Raw genomic sequence first — 23,366 nt, forward strand, 5'->3', positions numbered from 1 at the left:
TTATTATTTTTTGTAATAAGTAGTTAATTTAGAGGGCCAAAGTGGGCCAAAATTAATTTACTTTCATAAGCTGTTGGGGAAAAGTACAATCAAAAACATCAACTGTGTTCTTTTTGTGCCTGTAAAACAGCAAGGGAGCAGCGGATAATGTCATCTACACATCAGTCTATGGGTGCACATATATACAGGAAATGGTCAAGTGTCTGTAGCTACAGATGAGTCAACTGATGGCACAATAGTGTTTTGCACAGTTTATTAGTTTTGCTGGGAATCGGTCTCATTGGATTTTTAAAAACGGTCGTTGACACAGTGTACCTCACTTCGGTAAATTACTTTTCAGTTGCATCAAGTGCCAGTTGGACTCCAACAATGTGACTGCCTTCATCTCAGATAATGCAAGACGCATGTTGAAAGCATACCAGGAAACCCTCAAAGACCTCATGCCAAATGCAGTCCGCTCATTCACAGTGCCCACATTGAGGTACTGTCAGCGGAAATGTACTCAAAACCGACAAACACGTGGTAGTTCTTAGGCATTGTCCAAACAAAGCTGCAACTACACGGTGTTCCTAAGGAAGGTAACAATGAAGCAAGGTTCAGATGAAACACTTGTCTCAACCATACAAAACAGGATGGTATTCTGCCATGCCTGGAGACGGAATGCTATATATCTTATACTTCTGGGATGGATTTTGGGAGACAGTTCTTGAAACAAGATCCACTGGTTTGAGAGTTGACAATTTGCAACAAGCATGAAAAACATACAATAAGAAAGAAAGAAATAGCAACCATTGGCTCTGTAGATGCACAAAGCAGTAACACTAAATAGCCACCGTTGTAGGGAACGGTTCAGAGAAGTCGCGGAGAAACCTACAACATTGCACTTAACAGAAACGCATTTCTTTCAACCAGCACACAAATTCCTTGAGGCAGTTAGGGCTTCTGATCGCAAGCAATTCTGCATGCTTGACTTGACAAAACTCCCTCTGGACACGACTCAAGGATTTGACAAGAACTGTTCTCTCTAACTTGTCAATTACAAATTGTCTGCACGAAAATAGCTGCAACTGCACTGGGGGAGTTCTGGGTTCTGGGAGACAGACGAGAAAATAGTCACAAATAATGCGCGGAAAGAAAAAAAGACACTTGTCAGTTCCAATTTGTTGATGCGGAAAGACAAGTCTTTTTATATGTACGAGTTTCCGCCAAGCACCGTCAAGCAAAGACAAGAAACATAAAATTTAACCAAGATTAAATTCAATCACCAAGTTTAAATTTGACTTCATTTCACTTCAGCTAATAATTTCATTATTTTCCCCACTATGCCTGCCAAAATCCTTTCATTTTTATGAATAGTTGTCACCACTTTTTACACAGGTGATATAAATGCATGTTGTGTGTATTGGCTGCTTCCTACAGAGAAATAAATAGTATAACAATATTAATATATGTTTCTGCCATGCTATAACCATACTGGAGGAAGCATGTGAGGGTGTGGGAACATTTATGTCAACCATTTTGTAGTGAGTATAGACTTATTAGGGTGCATAAAAGGGAAGGTTTAATGGGGTAATCGTTCAACATGCACAAAGGCTCTAATGGACTCTTGCTGAAAAATGCAGGTCAGAAACCAGTTTTGTCAACAATGACAGCCCTACTCATAAATCCAGATAAATTGCAGAAGCCACATTTCCAATGATTACATCCAGCCCTACCCTACCCTGTCTGTCAATTTGCCAATCTGATACCTTACTGTACTCACAATCTGTACTTGAACTACATTGGGGAATCCCTATAATATTCGAATATTCTTGCCTTCGACCGCTTTCAATCCGGAATAATGCCAAACATTTTACATGATATCAGACATTATACCTATCTCCATAATAGCCCACACAAACTTTGATCATTATTATTATTTCACCTGGATGGTATAGGGTTCCAATATTGGGTCTTTTGTCATGTGCCATTGTAGTGTTGACGAATGAAACTCTTGGGTTTTCCTGCAACCCAGCTTCATGATGAAGCTTTTAATGTTCTTCAGCATCAACAGCAAGAGAATGGGCAGGTGAGACTAGTGCTCCTGGACATCTAACCACCTTTAGGTTTCTACGCCGACCCAAACAAAGCACACCTCGTTCAACAGCTAGAGATCTCGACGAGCTGCCAATGAGTAGAATCAGGTATGCCAAATTAAATGAAACCTACAGAATGGGAGATTATCCCGGAAGAGGGTTGGGAACCACTGAGTTAGACTGTATAGCATGTCGCTGTTCATCCCCCCAGACCAGGGATGGGCTACTGAAGTCCCAGAGGTCCAGTGTGTGTGCAGGATTTAGCTGGCTCAATCAGCTAATTAGACATATGTACCATGACCAATTTGCTCGTAAATAAGACCATAATAAAATGCTACAAGACAAGAACATTTATAAGCTGCTGTTTATGTCTCAGAACGTGGCTATAAATAACAGACCGTGTAAATGATTTGGCCAATTCAATAATTAAAAGCATAAGTTGGTGTGAAATCCAGAAACAGATACGGCCTTACCTTGCCCATGCCTGTCCCATACAGAACAAGCTCCAGAGGGGAGTCTACAGGGGCAGACACAGCACTGAGGGAACACGGAGCCTTTAAACCTTCAGCCCACAGGGACCTTTCAGCTGCGTGTAAAACCACCAGAGCATATGATCTACATAATATTTTTAAATTTTATGTTTCAATTTTCAATTTTCCCAGTCTCCATCTGGGAGTGGGGGTGCCACCTGAAGCACAGCTCTGACCGAGCAATGACTAACAAGTCGTACATTCGTGGAACGAGCCGGAAGGGTATACAATTTGCATCAGCAACCTGCGTACAATAGTTGTGTATTTTTAAACCGGTCATACGATCTCGAGTGGGCCTGCAGCAGCATGTCGAGCCACCGGGCTGTGGAAAATGTATTAACTCAAGTGTGAATTTGTTAACTGAAATGTATTTACTGAAGCGCACAAATACCTTCAAGCATACTCGTGAGCCATACAACCAAGGAAACCAAGTGACGCAACTATAAGATGTCACAAAAATACATACAGTATATATTTTAAAATAAAATCTTAAAAAGAAATACTACTTATTTGATTTTCTCAAGACCTAGAGTGGCAAACTCAAATATACATCCTTCTTGAATCCCAGATGAATATTTCTTCAGTGTTGTAATCTTAAGAACATGAAGGCCCAGCAATGAATATAGTGGACTAATACTGCACATTCAGCAGATTCCTGTGTTCAGCTTCTGAGGTTAGAGAAAGACCAAGTCCTAAGGGGTCCCTAGAGGTACACTAAAGTGGTCAGGGGGTGTAGAAAACCAGGTACACCCCTTTATGCACTGACCCATAAAAACGCACAAAGGCGCTGTCCTTCTATTGCACATTTCTCTATAACTCTTTATCGTTAAAAGAGCAGTGTCATTACTGAATGTAGAAATTATGAACCTTTACCTCAAGGTCACCACAGAAATGCAATGAGGGATATTTAAAGTGAAGACTCAAAAGGGAACTTCATCTCTAGGTTACATCTTGAAGGTCATTTTATTCAGGCTATATCAAAAGAGACACATCCAGAGGCTCTCTGCAGGCTAAAGCCAGTAAACATCGCCCTCAAAATCAAGTCTTTGTCCTCTGGCTCTGAAAAAGGCATCGGTCTGCTTACAGCACTGAGATATCCAATTTGTTCATTAACTCCTAATTAAAGAGCTGGAAGCATTATTACCCGTTCCTAGGTATCAAATTAATTCATATAGCTTTTTAATACACAGTCTGGTTGGAAACTCGAGAGGGGGAATAAAACCATGTTGGCACACAGCTTGCATCATCTTTAATTTAGAGCACATAACTGCAAGCGCTGATATTACATTTCCTTACTTGCACAACATTGTGTTTGTGGTTTTTAGAAGACTTAAATTGTTGCCAAAGTTAGCGAAGGGTAAAGCATGCTGTCACCAAGACAAAGTGGAACGAGAGCGGAACCCACCTTCGTTCACGAGGATAAATTATAAATTTTTTAGCGTTGACATTGATTTCAGCTCTGTTTTCAAGGCTCGTGGCCAACATCTCTTTCAAAGCGTGCCTCGCGGCTGAAGGAAAACACGATGACTGTCCACACGTACGGTAAAGGCCCACCGCTCTCCAGCAGGGCTTGAGCCGGCTGGTGCTACAGCACAAAAAAACACAATGACTGTCCAGACGAAATGGCACACCACTCTGCAGCACCAACTGAGCTCAAGGAGTATTGTGGCGTGGCGCAGGCTGAAGTTTCCCCATGCCAGAGGTCGCGCTGACCGCGTTTCCCACCCCCAGAGAGTGTGCTACTCACGGAGCTCTCCAACTTTGAGGATTTCGCAGAGCATCTTGGTCAGCTCGATGCTGCTCCGGCCGAAGGGGCACTCGTGCTTGTCCTCCCGACTGCTGTTTTCCAGAACAATCTGCAAGGAGAAGCGAGAGGGATGGTCATTCAGCAGCTATACCCCACACGGCCACATGCAACAAAAATAATACATTATAGGCAGACGCTCTTATCCAGAGCAATGTACAGTTGTTTAGACTAAGCAGGAGACAATCCTTCCCTGGAGCAATGCCGGGTTAAGGGCCTTGCTCAAGGGCCCAACGGCTGTACGGATCTTATTGTGACTACACCGGGATTAGAACCACCGACCTTGCGTGTCCCAGTCATTTACCTTAACCACTACGCTACAGGCTGCCCCATAATACTCTGTCCCAGTACCGCTTGATACTACTATGAATTAGGGGACCTGGCTGCATATGTTTTGTCAGACAGTCAGACACACTACGTCTGCCTCTTGGCATAATCTCCATGGTAACACACATTTTGAATATATGCATCTGAAATATGCTGGATTTTGATTAATTGGAACTCTGTCCTTAGGAACAATGCATTAATAGCAATAGGATTAAAAATATAATTTTCATCAAGACAGGTGAGGCTAAAACCTTATTGTTATGAAGCACTCAACCACTCAACTACCCAGCGATGAAACGCGCTGTGTAGCATTTGGAAAGCTCGCCGCCTGTACAAAAGACATGAACAGGGTGATATAGAGTCTGCTCACAAGAAAGCATTGCACCATGGGAAAAATGGGAATAAAAAGCTTTTATTCAGGGTGCAAATCTTCAGCAGCACAGAGAGGGAAAAAAAGAAAAAAACCCTTCTCTGCCTGCTCGGTCAAAACACACAGGCAGAGCAATGTCCTCCTACAGAAAGACTAGAAAGAATATAAAGCCTATGTCATCATAGCCACAAAACAAAGCTAAATATTGTCTGATGTTGCTGAAGACTGATTGCAGAATAATCTTAACCTGACCAGTCAAAATCCCCCCGTCCTTCCAGAAACAGTTTCTATGAAATGGCAAAACAAGCATGTAAACACCATGGAAAAAGCTGATTGTCTGTACTTTTGTCCCATATTCATATTTTCATCTCAAATCAAAATGCCGTAACAATGTAGAAAAAATAACGTTTCAATAAGTTCCCAGACTTTTGGAGGGCATTAAGGAACGTCAATAAGTTAGGTACTTAACCAGCTTCACCACAATCATTGATCTGTAAAAGTACGGAAAACAAAAGTCTGTCCCTCCTGTCAATTTCCTTTAAAAAAAGTCTGGAAAGCCAGGTCTCATTAGCAATTCCCTTGGTTCAACATTTTCAGAGGCTACGCTAAGAACAAACACTCATTGTCAAAGAAAACAAATTATCATAGCCAAAGGACAATGGACTCAGAACAGAGGACATCCATTGAGAACTGAACCAAACAGCATCTACGTGCTATGCTGGGAATTAGCATTCAAGTAGCGCAATGCAAGCAGTGGCTAGAACTGTTTAGCATATACATACACGCGATAATCATATACTTTCGCCACCGCGATTTGGAGAATCCTGAAAAGGAATTTAATTTGCTATTAAAATGCGCCCGTATTTGAACAGAGAAGCAATGTTGACGGCGAGAGGTTCTGACCCGCGTATGAGCCACCTGCAGCACTGACAAGCAGAAGACAAGCTGCTCAAGGAGTCCAAAGTACGTCTTCGCATTCATTACCCGACACCGCAGCCCTCATCTCCACGAACGCCGTCTGGGGCCTGATGAGTGCACCGCTCATCGGCCCCGAGTCGCCTCGGAACGGAGAGCGCGGCTGAAAACGAAAGGTAATGTAATTTAATTTAAATGAGCGCGTTCTCCGACTCGCTTCGCGGGAATAGCGAGCTTTGATGAGCAGAACTCATTTGCTGGAGAAAGGATGCGGGGAGAGGGAAAACGGAGGAGCAATGCGGAGCGCGTATCCTGAATTTCTCTGAAGAGAGGCAGAGTCAAAGGGGAAAGAGTAATTGAACTGCTAAAAATCCAATCCCCGGCGGTCCGCCGTCTGACGTACGCCCTCTCGGATTCGGCGAAGTAATGGATTATTCGGTAAAAGGAAAGGTAAGCTCGCGATTAAGTTACAAGCGTCCTATAAGTGCAATTAGGTTTCAAACGGAGCAAGAGGAAGCAATAAGTGACAAACTGTTTTATTGATCCTCTGGAGCTTGGTGCGCTTTAGTACTTTCCGCAATAACTTTGTAAAGCTTTGGAGTCAGAGACGGAAGAAGTGGCAGAGACGGGCCCAAGTCAATAAGACAGATAAGCACAGCCCAGAGTCGCCTTCAGCCCCCAGCGCAGGGATCAGGAGCACAGCGTTCTCGTATTTACACGCACTTTCCCACCATTCACTTGCATGGGAATAAGGAAGTCAGGAAAGCATTGGGCCGAGCACGGTGCCGAGGGGGACGCAGCGCTAATGGCATCACAAACCACACCAGGACTTGGGAGAGTTCATTGACTTGGGTGCTAGTCTCCAGGGGCACGGTTGGCAAGTCAAGACGATCCAGTACAAAACAACCCTATAGACTTATATGACAAACAATGAATTGCTTGGCATTAGATACTGCGTGGAAGTGATAGTACTATTCATTATCTTTTATTGTAGGGGGGCAGCTTTACATGCTGACATTTGCCAGTCATTATGGGGTATGCACTAAACTGATAAACGGTCAAAAAAAAAAAAAAAGGTCAACAATGCAATCGCAGAAAGCATTTTGAATTCCAATTATAATTACTGCTTCAAACGTAAAACACAGTTCACCACAAAACCATAAAAGGGGGGAGGACTTGAGACGGTAAAGTCTGAGCCGAAGTTCTGGAAGATTCCGGATGACTCACCCGGATATAGGCATCCTGGTGGTGCTTGGCGAAATACAGCATGTTGTCCAGGGCCAGCATTCCTGGTGGGATCTGAGTGAAGTCCACAGCAGGGTTGACGTGATTCTGGGAAAGAGATGGATGGGCAACAATGAGTCTACATTCTACACACAACCGTAGCATTACAGCTGCAACAGGCATTTCCTGTTCTCCAAGACCAGAATGTACATTTCAACACTGCTGTCTACAGTCAGGATTCAAAGACAGATAATTTTGTTAGCATAATGCTCCAAACTAGCATCTTCATGCTACATAGTCCATTAGTTTAGCAGACACTGTTATCCACCGCAAATTACATGTATTTTATATACTGGATATTTTGCTTAAATAACACTGTTATTATCACAGGTAACACTGCAGGGAATGAACAAGGAGTCAAAAAAGCATTTAATTGTGTTTCTAGTTCCATTACCCCCCCTCCCCTCCTCCTCTCCGCACATCCCTCTGAAACCGCTGTGCAGCAGTGCTTCTGCTCTGATCTCTTAATCTGATCGTAAAAGTCTGCTTCATTCCTCCCCCATCTGTCGGTCCTCCGTTCATTTTTAATGCCTTATAAAGTGCGTCAGCTCTGGCGACTCCGCGGGGGAAGGCCGGATCCCGCCGCCGACACACTCGCGCGTTGCGTGAGCAGCTCCGGGGCAGAAGCGCATTTCTCCAGACGAAACTCATTCCGCCGTACCAGACCGCCGCACCCCCCGTCCCCCGACACCCACGCACCCGCACTCCGTTCACTAAACCGCAGGTACGGTGGCGCGTCTTTGAAACGAGTGTACGTCGTTGTTTTAGGATGATATGGAACGCCTAACCCCTCCGGTGGACCTAGTTTAAACAGCCAAAGACAGTCCCCACCATTGTTAGAGGTACTGAAACAAATATATCACTTAATAGGTGTGTTATCATGTGGCGCGTCTTTGAATCGAGTATACGCTGTTCTTTTAGGATGATATGGAACGCCTAACCCCTCTGGTGGACCTGGTTTAAACAGCCGAAGACAGTCCCCACCGTGTTAGAGGTACTGAAACAAATATATCACTTTATCGATGTGTTATTACCCAGAAACTCCCTGTCTGAAGGAGCTTGGGCAGAATTATGTGCCGGTGGGGGACGGATTACAGAGCGAATGTTCATCGAAGCACATATTAGCCCTTCTCGCTTTACTGAACACTTCACTGTTCACTCTGCAAATGCAGGTGATTTCAGACAAAATTAGCAGCAGCAACAGTAGCAGGAGGAGGGGAGGGAGGAGGAGAAGGAGGAGTGTATTAGTTGTAATTGTATTTGTAGGAGTAGGGGAGACATTAGCTCAGCAGGTGAGAGTGGTCGTCTGGCAGCCGGGATGTTGCATCATTCCCCCACCCTGGGTGTGTCCAAGTGTCCCTCAGCAAGACGCCTAACCCCCAATTGTTCCCGAGGAGCTGGTCGGTACCTTGCATGGCAGCCTACCGCCATTGGTGGGTGTGTTGGAATGGGGGAATGAGAGGCATCAATTCAAATGCAGTCTATTTACAATTCAACAGTGCCAGACTAGTATGAGTTCCATAATATTTGGGGCAATTTACAGGATACTAAATTAAAAATGTTCGCTGTTCGCATCAATAAATCATAAGCAAGTACTATATGCAAGCTAAATAACATAGCGACAGAATAAGCCAACAGAATACAATTCTGCTCCCTCCTGCCATCAGACCGAAAACATTCGGCCTGCATACCGTTAATTACAGAATGTTCAATGAAGTAAATATCAGCTACCGCAGTTCCCACTGCACTCGCACCGGTACAGACTAGATTCGTAGACACGCGTGTCACAACATAGCCCTCTCGCACACGGAAGTGCGTCTGAATTTGGCTCAGCTCCCGCCATCCAGGCCGGCCACGGACGGTGAGGGAATCCGGGGTGGGAAGCGTGACTGATTAGCATTAGCGGCGGAGAGCGGCGGAGCGGTCTATCTCCACCGACAGATCCGGTCCGCCACGGCGGCACTGCCGGACGAGACGCAGGGAGGGACGTAAGCACGGGAGTGTCGCGGGCGGCTTATCGAAGTCGGGGGGCCGTGTAATTCTCCCGCACAATCAGGAGCAGAGGGAAACAGAAGTCTGATTTCCACCCAGCCTCTCCGCTCTCCGCCCGCGTAACACCCCAAGAGAGGGGGGGAGAGGATTCAGAGCGCTGAGAATTTATCCCGCACTCAACACCCATTGGGCTCAGAAGGACGGGAGAAATAAATATGAATCTCCTCGGTCTATTTATCTTTTTCTGAGAATTCAGTGTTAGTATTCCCCTGTTATGACACTAGATTTGCTACTCTGAGACCCCCATTATAGAGGTCTAATTACACTGAGAGCAGTACTGTTTGTCGACTGAAAACATTATCATTTGGCACAGGAATCACATTATTTACATTATTTACTTGCTTGGCGGACTTCATTACCCAGTAATGGCTGAAACCCATCGCTCACGTTGTCTTGTGTTGGCTAATTATGCAGATGGATGCTTGCTGTAATAACCATAATTCAAGTGTCTCATCTCCAGGGTACAAGAGTGGAGCTTCACCTGGGATTCAAACCTCCAGCCCTGCGGTGATGTTTGTCACTCTAACCTCCCTGCCCCGCGTGCTACGGAAACCACCGGTAGGGCTGCCTCTCGAGGGGAAACAAGGAAACGTGGGATCTCGCAGAAAGACAGACTGAATTCCTGGAGAAGCGGTTCGCAGGAAAGGCCAGGGTGGATAATTCGAACCGACGTGTGTAGGGCCTGGCCGTCCAGTTTTTTTGATAAGGCCCAGAGCACAGAGCAGGGCCGAGACAAACATTTGAAATTATTACAGGTGAAATAATCTTACCGCAGCAACCCACTTCACAGGCTAGAAACTGTTACAAAAACTGTCGGCACGCAAAAAATGTACGTCAAGATAATGCAATATAAATGATAAATGTATTTGCACACACAGAAATGCAATCTTACAAAACGCAATGATCTTCTTCCTTCAAAATTAAAAAATTAAAAATGTCCGTTTATGTTCAAATAAAGTGATGTGAAGAGTGCTGAGTTACGAGTGGATTTTATTTTCATTTCTGTCGATGTACCTGTGGCAGTTTGAATGTGCGGAGGACTAAACGTTATATCGAACACTCTAAATCCAGGACTCTGTAAAGCTCTAGGGTTGGTTCTACAGTAAATTATCTGCCAGGCTCTCCAGTGCTGTGGATTTGACAGATACGGATGCAGAGAAATCCTTCCTTTCTTTGACCGGCATCAAACAAAAATCCTCTTCCCTGCTCGTTAAACGGCCAAACGCGCCCGAGCAACCGACCCTGACGGTCGGAACCGAAACCTAAAGAAGAAAGTACATTTGGAACAGGCTTTGCGCTTCGACGGAGAGGAACCGTGAGTCTTCACGGTACTTTTTGGACGCTTAACTTAAGACGGTTGCTTGGTAATGGAGAGAAGGCTCCGGAACTGCAGAAGTGTAATGTTTGTGCGAGATTACGCTCCTTGTTTTATCAAAGCGGACGCCCACACAGACACCCTGCTGTACCCACATTTCGTTGGGAGTTTTGTTTCGCTCCTATTCTCAGTCGTCTGGACTCCACGCTGCGCTCTCCAACAGCCCTATTACCAGAAATGACTGCTTCTGACACTAAGAAATATCACAAAAGCTTCACCGCAACTTGTACTATCAGCCCTGCGCCAGACACATAGATTTATGTTGGCGAATCATATTGTCTGGATTTAGCAACCCCTATTCTGGAAAGCAGACAATATTTTGCTTCCATCGGCGATTCAGAAAGTTTAATATTCTTTCAAAAGCGTTCCAGTAATGAAAATTCATAGTAGGAGATGAAAGAGATACGTTTTCCAATTCATACAACTCCAGTCTCATAATGGCAAGCTAATGATTGGTTACAGATAAAATAATAATCCCACTGGCATTTCTAATAATACTGCCCCAGGAATACAATAAAACCAGTATGTTACAGTTATATATTAATTCATGGTGATCACACTCATATGGGATCCAGAGTAAGAAACGCCTTATCTTGTGACAGTTAATATCTGTATGCATTTCTGCTTTTGTGAGCCCCCAATACTCCATTTAATTGCAAATATATTACATTATTTGACGCCATAACCTACATTCCTGATGTATTTTTTACCATAAAGAGCAGAAACACACAGCAGAGCTACATAAGCGAATGGAGGCCTCACACAGAGGCTAGTCAGGAGGAGGGACATAAATACTTAGTCAGAAAAAAAATACAAACAACCCTTTTCTGAGCTCAGGAACTTTAACCCAAGGCCCAAATCCATTCCCCAGACATAAATACTCTTCAGTGACCATGAAGGACACTGCTATAGTGTGTTTTTTTCACGTTGTGCTCATACTGTAAGATATGTGACTTGTAATACAGTAGCAAGGTGGAATTTAATTCCTGATTGTATGTAGTCAAAACTGAATGAACCTTAGCCGACTGTATTTACATTTTTTTAAATGCCAATCTGGAGGAGAGAATTGATTGCTTGGGGAAAATAATGCTATGCAGTGGTCGAGATAGAAATCTTGACACTATATGTGATCCATGCTGAAAATGTGCAGATAAGCAGCCAGGCAAGATACGCTTCTCTGCCTCTAACTAGGCTTTCATATTTAATGCACTGCATTAAAATACAAGTGAATTAAAAATGACACAATGCCCGAGGCCTGAGAGACTAATGAGTGATAACACACAGTTCCCAAATAAATATGTTATAACTTGTGAACAGAAATAAAAGTAAAAATTAATCATTCATTCATTATCCTAACCCGCTTATCCTGAACAGGGTCGCAGGGGGGCTGAAGCCTATCCCAGCATACATTGGGTGAAAGGCAGAAATACACCCTGGACAGGTCGCTAGTCCATTGCAGGGCACACACACCACTCACACACACACTCATATCCACGGGCAATTTAGACTCTCCAATCAGCCTAACCTGCATGTCTTTGGACTGTGGGAGGAAACCGGAGTACCCGGAGGAAACCCACGCAAACACGGGGAGAACATGCAAACCCCACACAGAGTTTGACCGGAATTCAAACCCAGGACCTCCTTGCTGTGAGGCGGCAGTGCTACCCACTGCACCATCCGTGCCGCCAAAAATTTATCACAAGTTCTAATTTTTCGAAGATCGTTGAAAGCATCAATCTGATATGATTAAGAATCAGTGATCAGCAATGATTTGAAATTAAAAGTAAACAAAAAAAAAAGTCCTTATTCATTAAGTAATTGGAAAATAATTTCTTCCAGTCTCGGTTGCAAAGATAACAAACAAAATAATTTATCCTTATTAAATTAACTTGCAGAGTACTACACAGGAACATTTAGCATTGAGCAGGTTGTTGAAATTAATCAAAACTTTTTCACAAAATCTGTCAAAAAACTGTTACTGACAGTTTGTGTAATGGGCAAATAGCTTTAAATGGAATTTAGAAACACTTCCATGAAATTGCTATTCAATTCACAGTTTGAGTCACTAAATTGCAAAGCAAACCATGAGTAATTTGCATCCCTGCATAAGTGACACCAGTGCTCTGCTGCCCTCTAGTCAGCTCAGAGAAGATCCCATCACTGGAGACCAGACTGGCCGCACAAGCACTTCCAGCATACACACTGTGCTGCACTTCTGCTGAAAATGCCCTCTAGCATTGACCCATAGCAGACAGCAGACAGCAGACCTGGGTCTAATATATACAGTAATTGTTTTGGATTCAAATACTTCTCTACCACGTGCCATTGAGCCAACCAAGAGGACCATGCAGGGTTTGCACTTCCAATGCACCAGACAAGCTCAGTAAAGCGCAGAAAAGTATCTGAATCCAAAACAATTCCGCACTGACAGACAGCATTTGGGTTAACTCTGGAACATTCTACAGAACCCATACCCATAACCACATGTATACAGCCCAGAAAACAAAAAAAACAACAATCCTACTTACTATAAATCCAAGCTTTTTGTAGTCTCTGGTATACATGGACTTTCGCTTCTCTATGCTGCCGCTGTTGTTTGGTTCACATTCAACGTCAAACGCAATCCTGCGCAGCTCGAATATGATGTCCCTCTGGGCCTGGAGATAGGGAGGGGGGGAAGTTTTGCAGCAGTCTAGTTTGAAAAGTTTTCCGGGAAAAATGACATGGGCCAACTGCACATTTCTCTGAACACTGAGGATTCTACAGCCCTGAGACCTCATCGGACACAGAGGGTTTGAGATGAAATGCTTTACGCACACTTCTTCTTAGTGGCCACCGTTCAAACACTTCATATGTGAAGACTATTTTGAGTGGGTTGAACTATAGCTTCCACAGAGCAAAATTACACGGAATCACACTTTCAAAACAGTAAGCATTGAGACATAACAAATAAAATATGTTATTGTAATTATTATAATAAATCATATAACTCACATTAAGCCATAGTTTCACAAAGCAGTATCAATAGCAGAACCAATTATAACCAAGAAATACAACATGAAATAAGAATATTAAAACGGTTTCCTTAACTATAGCCACCTATACTAACTGTACAGTACCTGATCTTGAGGATCCATCTTGGTCATCATGCGGTCCTCCAGCAGGTTAAAGGTCAACACCTGCAGCACATACAGCTGATGGGCCATCTCATCTTTAATGGCCCTGGTGCTGCGGATGACATTCTGCAGCGAGAGGAAAGCTTGTTTCACAGTTTGACTCGACATAGCACAATCCTTACTGGAACCCTTATTCCACTTCAAGCTCTATCACCATCTCCACGGCAGAGTTTACCAAGAACTAACCCACAAAATCCAAACGGCAGACACTTTCCAGAGTAAGATTAGGCTACTTGCACTAAACTTTGATATTAGGAAGGGGGCCTGTAGCGTAGTGGTTAAGGTACATGACTGGGACCCACAAGGTCGGTGGTTCTATCCCCGGTGTAGCCACAATGAGATTTGCGCATCCGTTGGGGCCTTGTGCTCCTGCTTATTCTAATCAACTGTCCGTCGCTCTGGATAGGAGCGTCTGCCAAATGCTATTAATGTAATGGAAGGGCAATAATTTTGTAATTATCTTTGAATACTGGCATACCTGAATGATCCATTTGGCAAAGTAACTCATGGTAAAATGGTTCTTTGTCTGGGAGCTTTCAGACTATACCTATGGTAAACGCTTCCATAAAGGAAGGTTTCCCAGCCGGTGTGGTGTGGCACACTGATGTGCCATCAGGCAAACTCAGGTGTGCAATGAGAATTTTTTTTTTCCAAAAGTTCACATGACCCTCATGTACAGTTTAGTCCCCTCACCACAATTTCCTAAAATCAGAAACACTGTACCCCATTCACAAAAGACAAAATAAATGCAACTAAAATACATTATCTCTGAATTCAACCCCCAAAAGAAGATGAAGCCCTACTGCTCACGTGTTACCTCAATATATGTCACTCGATTCTGAGAGTGGCGTGCCGTGAGATTCTTAGAAAGTGAACTTAGAAAGTGTGCCACAGAAAGAAAAAAGGTTGAGAAAGGCCGCTATAAAGAACTGTCTCCTCTCTGGAGACGATCCAAAGAAGCCTTTTTTTTTTCCTGAGAGTGCAGTGAACACCATGTCACAGCCATATTCAAGCTGGGCCTATTTTAGTATGAAGATGGAGTATAAAGGGAGAGATTGTATATCTCTTTTTTAAAGCCACAGCTCTATGGCTGTGAGCAACACACAGCAATTGCATCCTGCTCACCAGCCAAATAATGTACTGAATTACAAGCAGGCGAAAGCACAGTGCTGCGTAGTTTGGTTTGGAAGCCAGCACCCAAAATATCTACCAAACCACTTTCCATTTCTAACTGTCATTCCTCTTGACAGCAGTTCCCAATGTAATTCAAGTTCTGTCAGGTTTTTATGCTTGTAGTCCATATCCCTAAAGAATTCATTTTTTGCTTTTAATAGGTATTGTTTGGCAGCTATCCGGCATATGGCAGCTACTCAGAACAAAGAACGGTTATGCTAGATTGGTTAACATCTGTACTGGAAATTAAGGGCGTTAAATAGCACATAGGTTATATCGGTGAAGGAATACTGGCCAAATACCGAAATACTGCCATGTACAAATGTCATTTATTGGGATGTTTGCCATTTATCCTCAAAAATTGTCCAGACACACACATTACCTGCAAATCTAACATAATATAATGTAATAACATTTGTATATTGTCAACTTGCATGATCTAAGAGTCGGAAATCATAAATTAGCATTTCAAAAGCTTACTTTCCCACTTTGAAAACCAATCGTAGTGTTATGTAAACCTCTGGTTTCCTGGTGGGCTCAATCACCTTGTTAATAAAACTAATACTGCGAGGGTCTTTCATCTTCCCACTCAGATGAGTCCAGATATGCTGGATCTACACTCACTCGACACTTACTGCAATACTACTTTTGTTTTACTTTCAACACATTGTGTCAAAGTTAATACTTTTGTGTTATATAACTTCTGTGTTATAAGTATGCGATTTATGTGTCACAAAAGGGAGACTTTTTAACACGACTTGCTGAAAGTGACACAAAATGTGTTGTCCTTAACTAGACATGGAGGTGTGTTAAAAATGACACGTAACGTGTTGCTTTTAACACATCTGTTTTGAAAGTGTAGTGGACCGCGTTGATGCCCTGCGGCGATAGGCCGTTTTTTTCCGGGAGGTGTTTTGAGAGTGATGGGGGCGGGTTCATACTCACGCTGAGGATGATGGAGCGCAGCTGCTTCTGAGCCAGGATGTGGGCCATCTCCTACAGACAGACAGACAGACGCACACAGACCGGTCTATTCCACAGCTCAGGAACTCAAAGACATGCACCTCGCACAGACGTACGCATGCACACGCGTGCGCACAGGCATGCGCTAACAGCACCACGACCGACGACAGAAGCCAGGTTTCAGAAGCGTTCATTCACAAGGCTTGACAGCACGGTACAGCAACATAACTCAACCAGAGCGGAAGGGGAGGGGAGGGGAGGGGGGGGGCATATCCACAGAGGGAAATAATAATAATAATAATGATCATTATAATTATAATAATAATGATAATGCGTGATTCTGCAGACGCGTCGCTTCTTTTAGAGGCCTGAGGCTGCACAACACTTACTGTCAGGGGACAGTCGAGGATGTTCACGTGGTTCTCGTGGAGCTACCACAGAGCGCAGCGGGGAGAGAGAGTGAGGAAAAGCTGACTGTTAGTAGCGTCCCTGTCCGAACCAAAACACCGGCAGAACATGAGCGGCGCAGAACAGCAGCACATCTTTAAAGGGCTCCAGCGCCCTTCCTACAGACGTACCCTACAGAGACTCGTACAAGGGCATGCCTGTGATATCAATACCGCCCTGTACCCGTGCCGAAGGCTATTGCACAAAGGGAGATTTGTTCCTTAAATGGATCATTTCAGTTCTGCAATAACCAAACAAACACTAACCTGTTAAATTATAATAATAGAGCAAATGTCATTTTTATACAATTAATGGACAGAAACCATACATATATTTGATGTGGTGAAATTATGGATACTTGATTACAACACATGGAAATGTAATGGAAATTAAAATCGATCCCCTGCCCGGGCTGTGTCGAAGTGTCCCTGAGCAAGACACCTAACCCCCAATTGCTCCTGACGAGCTGGTCGGTGCCTTGCATGGCAGCCAATCACCGTTGGGGTGTGACTGTGTGTATGAATGGGTGAATGAGAAGCATTAATTGTACAGCGCTTTGGATAAAGGCGCTATATAAATGCCAGCCATTTACCATTTACCATATTTGTATTTTTGTAATTTCATATAATTAATGTAAATGTAACTGCAATGTAATGTGGTGTAGCCCATGTAAATGCTACTTCATAATTGCAGTTCAATGGAATTCTGCAATATATTGTCATTAATGTCAATGTCATTGTGTGGTTGTAATGCATTAGTAAGCAAATCTAAATGTGGGTGGCCTTCACACAGAAGCTGGCCAATAGTATCTTGGCGTGTTCAGCCCTTGGCTTGTTTGGGTGCCGTGAAGCTGCGCAACATTCTCCCTAAAAGCTTCCAGCATTTTCTATACTGCTGGGAGGGGCTATAGTGACACCACTGTGATGTCATCACTAATGAAAGAAATACAGTGGAGGAAGTGCTTGGCAGAGGAACTTCATGGTCCTCATCAGTAGAGCGAGAAGCTTGACAGCCCCATCAGAGAAACGGATTAGTCAGCTCTGGGTGGGCGGAAGCTCCGCTCCACGCACAGTCACAGGATTTTTTTCAACAGGCGGCAGTGCTGTGTAGCGGCCAGAGAACTGGGGAGGTTACCGAGAGGTTCTAAGTCCAATTGCTACAGGGGCCATTGTGCCCTAGAGTGAGGTTTCCGGGATTAGCCTGAATCTGTTTAGTAAAACATCCAGGCAGATAAACACATAATATGTAAAAGTTTTCCCAAGTTTTGCCATGCAAAGGAGAAGGTATTTTTAAAAAGTCATTTATAGCTTTTTCCAATCATTTCAAGTTAAAGTTTTGAATTGCGCAAAGCTACCAAATATGCTGACCTTTTTGTTTATCCTTGAGAACTACATCATTTGGGATTTGGTTATGGTTCAATTTCAGTCTCATATCTGAGGACTTCAAAAGCAGGTTCTCAGAAGGGACTTTGGTATCTGAAGTAGCCAGACCCAGGCAGAACAATGAATGATGCCAGTGGGATTAAAGCAGTGATGAGTCAACCCCTCTCGTAGCATGAGTCAACACTTTCAGAGCTACAGTAAATCAGACACAATGAAGAAGATAGCTGTATTCTTACAGACCAGGAGCACACATCCATGCTTCTGGAGTGCCACTATTTTCTTAATTTCCTCTAGAGCAGCGATCATCCAATGTGGCTATTGAATCCAAATCCAGCCCTGTTTTTCTTTTCTCCTGGGTAATTAACCAAACAATTACTGCAATGAATGGCCAGAATATCTTCAAACCTGACTCCCAAATAAAGGGAGGGTGGAATACCAACAGTGGCCCTCAAGGACCGTGATTTGAAATCTACTCAAACAAGCATTGTAAAGTCACTGGCGCAAGGCGAAATTAAGGGTTCAGTTACAGTATCATGACTTACTATTTAAATAATCCCTTAAAGGTCCCATATGGTATACCCTTCCAGTGTTTTATTTCATGTCCTGATATTCATAACAAGATGTGTGTGGTTTTAAGTACCAAGATCTCAATCCAGTTTTGCATGTCCATTCAACAGCACCTACCATGAAACTTTCAAGAACAGGCTGTTTTAGTAAAAGTTTCATTGACATCAGTGAACCTTTATTCTGATTGGCTGGTTAGCTCCAACGAACTGAACCGTCTGTGCAGAGAACTTGGATTTGATTTAAACAACTGATTTAAATTAGCATTTTCTTCATACGGATTGTGTGGATTTATTTGGGGACTGTGAACTGACACTTTCACACTGTCTTTATAACACCTTCAACTCCTTTATAATCCACATAGAAATGGAAATGACATTTTCCCCAATATGGGACCAGTTTTAAAAATGAAAAGGCAGCGTTCCCTTGTCCGCACCCACACAAACCGGCGCATTATCGAAGAGCATGCGGAAAGGCTAGAGGTTTTGGACGACGACCTCTATGAAGAGGTGTGGATTGTTAACAGTCAGAATGCAGTGTGGCCGTTGGCTGAGGCAGCCTCATTCAGATGCGTTGGATTGGGCCTCCTCGTCCTGGATTAATCACTAGCGCTCAGCACAGCCCACACAGCTAACGTTAGCGGAAAACACGAGAGCGAGTTTACCTGTCTCTTCTCCTCAGGGGCTTTCAGGAACAGGGCGTTAATCACGGCGATGGTGTATGTCTGAATGTCCTGGTCGGTCCTGTTGTAAGAGATAACAGCAGCTAAAGGACAACAGCTGATCACACACCAAGATTCAAGACTTAAAACTTTATTAATGTAACCACTAATGGAAATGCATCTTTGGCAGAGGAAATAGCTCACATAATATTTCAAGTTAGTTTTACCTATGTTTGCTTAGTGATGATTCTGCAAAAACAATTCTGCAGCGTTGGATAACACCTGATATATGCATGAATACATGCATGAAGCCGGCAACAGTTGATGTTTGGAAGTGGTTTTCTTCTGATTTATCTCAATTTATTTTGACTGCAAAGTAACATGTTGATTAATGTTCTCCAATCTGATCTATTTGAGATATAACTTGTCTGCATCTCAATGACTTGTCTGTACCCCCCCCCCCCTATTGTTTTCTGTTCTCCCCTGTATAATTTTTATTTTCCAGAAAATAAATAAAACATTTTGATCACAAAAAGAAAAGTTAGTTTTTAAAAGTTTACAGTTAAAATATCAGATTAAATATAAAGTGCCGTGTGCTAAATCAGCTCAGTATGTCCACACGTTTCTTCGAAAATTTCTGCTGAATATTATCCCTTCAACTTCTGAAGAATCTCATCCAAAGTGTCAGCATTTATTTTTTTTACACTAATACTGTAACTACTGCAGACATGATAAAATGAAAACAGTGTTCTTGATTCTTTTATCTTTAACATGTGAAGTCTCGTCTGAAATCAATCGTCGCATTGGTTTCGATATTCAGGCACTGCCGTTTGACTGAGTCGCTCCTCACCCTTGGAGATGCGGTATAAGCTGGCCGATTGTGATCTCTTGTGCCACCTTCTGGTAGAGATCCTGACTGTTCAAAACCATGGATTCCAGGATGGCCAGAGATCTTTGCAGCACCGCAGTGTCCATGGCAGATTTGTTCACATAGCTTGCAATCTGAGATTCAAAAATGAAATAAATTGTGTTTGTGTGTGTGTATGCATGAGTACATAAATAGAAACATGCTACATGCAGTACATGCGGGACCCGGAAGGTTGGTGGTTCAAGCCCCGGTGCAGCCACAATAAGTGCAGCTATTTATCGGGCCCTTGAGCAAGGCCCTTAACCCCACATTACTTCCAGGGAGGATTGTCCCCTGCAAGTCTCTGTGGATAAAAGTGTCAGCTAAATAGCTATCATGTTATCTAAAAAAACAAAATGAAAGGAAAACATCAAGCAAGGACAATCCGGAATGCTTCCCAAAAGACAGAGGTACTTGATTGGCTGCGTTTTTGTGCTGCACTTTATGACGTTAAACATGTTAACTGTTAAGAGCCTTGTCTTCCCCACCCGGCCCTGTACCTTCTTGATGAAGGCCATGGAGAAAGTGTCCCAGGAGACGATGCCGTGGTCCATGAGCTCCACAAACGCCGTCAGCGTGAACGACAACAAGTCCCCGAAGCTGGAAGAAACAAGACGACAACGTAATAGCCTCCTCTCTGTTAGCTAGTGTAGCGTGGCTAAGCGATTGAGCAGGAGCAGGGGGGGTGGGTTGGTCGTTTCGGGGCGGACAGAGGACAGAGCTGCAGCCACAGGCTCGGAGAGGAGGGCGGCGCCAGAGAGCGGGGTGACTGCGATAGCGTTGCTGCGTCTGAAACCAAAAGGGGGCGCCACAGGGAGCCAGCACAGGCGAGTCAGCAAAGCTCGGATGCCGTTCCCATGCAAGGTTATCTCGTTGTTAGCACGTTAGCGACTCGGGTTTATTAAGCAGATTTAGTCCTACGAATAACCTGCAATGCTAATATCGCATTCAGTTTGTATTTCAATGACACGCCAGTTATCAAAGTGCATGCCAGTTATCACCTTTCCCTTGTATCTCTGTAATACCCAGAGGGTATAGCAGGGCTTTTTGATAGAATGAAAAGGCGATTAATCTAATTAGAGGATAAGAGACACTCCATTACACATTATGATATTAAATTAAAATGTACAGGAAATCTTCAGCGCCTCTGGATAAGGAGTCAAAATTTACAAGACAATTATTTTTGGATGGATAGTTTCTTTTACAGATGTCTCAGAAGACTTTGAAGAGATAACGTATGAAAATCAACTGAACCATGTTAATTAGACATGGGGCCCGGATTAAAATAGTTTAAAATAGTCTGTTGTCTGTGATTGACATACACATACGCATATAATAATGGACATAAATATACATAGTTTTCACTGATATGGGTCTGTACCTCCAGAATTCCTCTGGATTTCTGTAAAAAAATTGTTAATAATCTCCTTGCTATGTTTAGTTGACTGTACAAAACTGCTGCTTTTAGTAGTGCTTATGGCATTATAAAGGCAGGTACTGAATGCAGTCTGAACAATACTGCCTCCTTCTGAAATCTCAGGCTTCAAATTGCTTTAGATCAAGTGTTTTCTCATTAAATATTAACAAAAAATATATATCCTGTCTGCTTATATTACTTCAGTAGATAATGCCATTCCTATAAAATTGTTTAATGTTTCTCAGTTTGAAAATATGCAATGGCTGCTGGTAGGTACATTAACAGTCATGTTTGAGAGACCAATTAGGTTAATTATTAAAGTCTACAATTCATTTTCAATTGAGTATGTGCAGTATGTGCTTTTTCAAGTGCATTGATAATTCATTTAGGAACATTTAAGAATTATATTTAGCTTGTATATAATAGACATTGAAAAGTAAATTACTACATAAAATTAGATTAAAATAAATACCGAATTAAATGATTCAGGAAAACTCACTCATTTCCTCTTTCAACTCTATTATACACTCAACATATGCTCATCACAATCACTAATCAACCAATGATGGATAATGAAGAATAAATATATAAGGAAAAGAGAGGAAATTAGTGAAGCAAAAACAGAACAGTCACTGTAAGGCAATAACCAGAACAGGGATTACATTCAGCAATAGAAACAAACACTTATCAAACTGGGTTAATTACAGAAATAAAACACAAAATAGAAATACAAAATTATTTGGCAAATTTGCACGCATGCAATAGTCATGAACCTACATATTTGCTAAATGGGCATCTCCATTTAAGTCACAATTTTTTCATTTGATAATCTGATTGTCCGAAGATAGAAATACAACTTGCTCTTCTGAGGTCAAATGCCCTGCTCTTGGTCCACATGTAGTTTTTTGGGACTGTTGTTAATTAAGACACACGTACAGGCCCAGAAGGTAGCACAGAGGTTAAATGCAGCATCGGGGGTTGTATTATTTCACACATTCGTTAACATTTGACTGCTCGTTGTGAGTAGGCTTTTTGCACATGGCAGTGGGCAGTCATGTGATCACCCCAAAGAAATACTATTGGAACAGAGGGGCAAGGCTACACTGAGGGGCTCTTGGGAACTGTTATTGCAGACCTCCCATTGGCATCATTGTATTTCAAAAAATCAAAAAGTATTTCACGGATTTCACCTGCTGGTGCAGAATGTGATGTACAGTGAGAAAGCACAGTAATAATAACACAATATTCTAAAAACGACTCTCAAAATATCCGACGTCTACAAAAGACGGCTTGATGTCAAGCAAGACTAGGTGGAGGGAACTCATTATTAAAGTAGCCATTCATTTCCCAAACTGCCTTACACACTGACTTTTTCAGATGGAAAATACTCAAAAGAAGATTTCTACAATTCTGTCAACACCAATGTTCCCCAGATAGATAGAATGGCAAACAAATTCACTAATCGCCATTGTGTAGCAGAATCAGTCCATTTAGAGAAAGCCTTTTCAACCATTTTCTACTCCCACTACTAAGATTCTGTTTTAGACAAACGGTAAAATAATCTCAACTCGAACCACAATGGAGAGGAATGCTGCCCATGAGACAACACTATCCTCAAGTTAAGCTCCACACACACTAATAATCTGTCTTTCATTATTAAGTAAACAACACTGTGGGTCACAGTGACAACCATCACCATATTCGAAGGCACCTAGAGCAATTAAGTTCTATGATGAGTCCTAGGGGAGAGTGTCTGGACATACATACAAAATCTGCCTAATATGTGAGGTCGGTTTACTTGGTTCAAGGTCTGTATGTCCAATGAAATTAATACCCCGGCCGTTGCCCATAAAATACACACAGAGCCTGTCAAATGTTGAGTAATTGTTCAATTCAATGTTATTTGAAGGATTAGCATAGCAGCTTTGGCGAGATTTGTATATC

The 23,366-nt window shown here is 42.8% G+C and overlaps 1 protein-coding gene across 7 annotated transcripts in view; it reads right to left on the reverse strand.

Moving 5' to 3' along the window:
• Positions 1-23,366, reverse strand: part of elmo1 (engulfment and cell motility 1 (ced-12 homolog, C. elegans)) — a 115,017-nt gene that overhangs the window by 52,817 nt on the left and 38,834 nt on the right. For 5 of the 7 annotated variants that reach the window (XM_061254965.1, XM_061254969.1, XM_061254964.1 and 2 more), the window contains 9 exons: positions 20,506-20,605; positions 19,949-20,100; positions 19,102-19,180; positions 16,434-16,475; positions 16,027-16,077; positions 13,852-13,974; positions 13,261-13,389; positions 7,249-7,353; positions 4,353-4,461 (listed from right to left, as the gene is read on the reverse strand). In XM_061254965.1, the coding sequence (XP_061110949.1) occupies positions 4,353-4,461; positions 7,249-7,353; positions 13,261-13,389; positions 13,852-13,974; positions 16,027-16,077; positions 16,434-16,475; positions 19,102-19,180; positions 19,949-20,100; positions 20,506-20,605 (890 nt within the window). The remainder of the gene's footprint in view (positions 1-4,352; positions 4,462-7,248; positions 7,354-13,260; positions 13,390-13,851; positions 13,975-16,026; positions 16,078-16,433; positions 16,476-19,101; positions 19,181-19,948; positions 20,101-20,505; positions 20,606-23,366) is intronic. The other 2 variants (XM_061254971.1, XM_061254970.1) reach the window with 1 other exon arrangement.

This window comes from Conger conger, chromosome 9, assembly GCF_963514075.1.
Source record: "Conger conger chromosome 9, fConCon1.1, whole genome shotgun sequence".
NCBI lineage: Eukaryota > Metazoa > Chordata > Actinopteri > Anguilliformes > Congridae > Conger > Conger conger.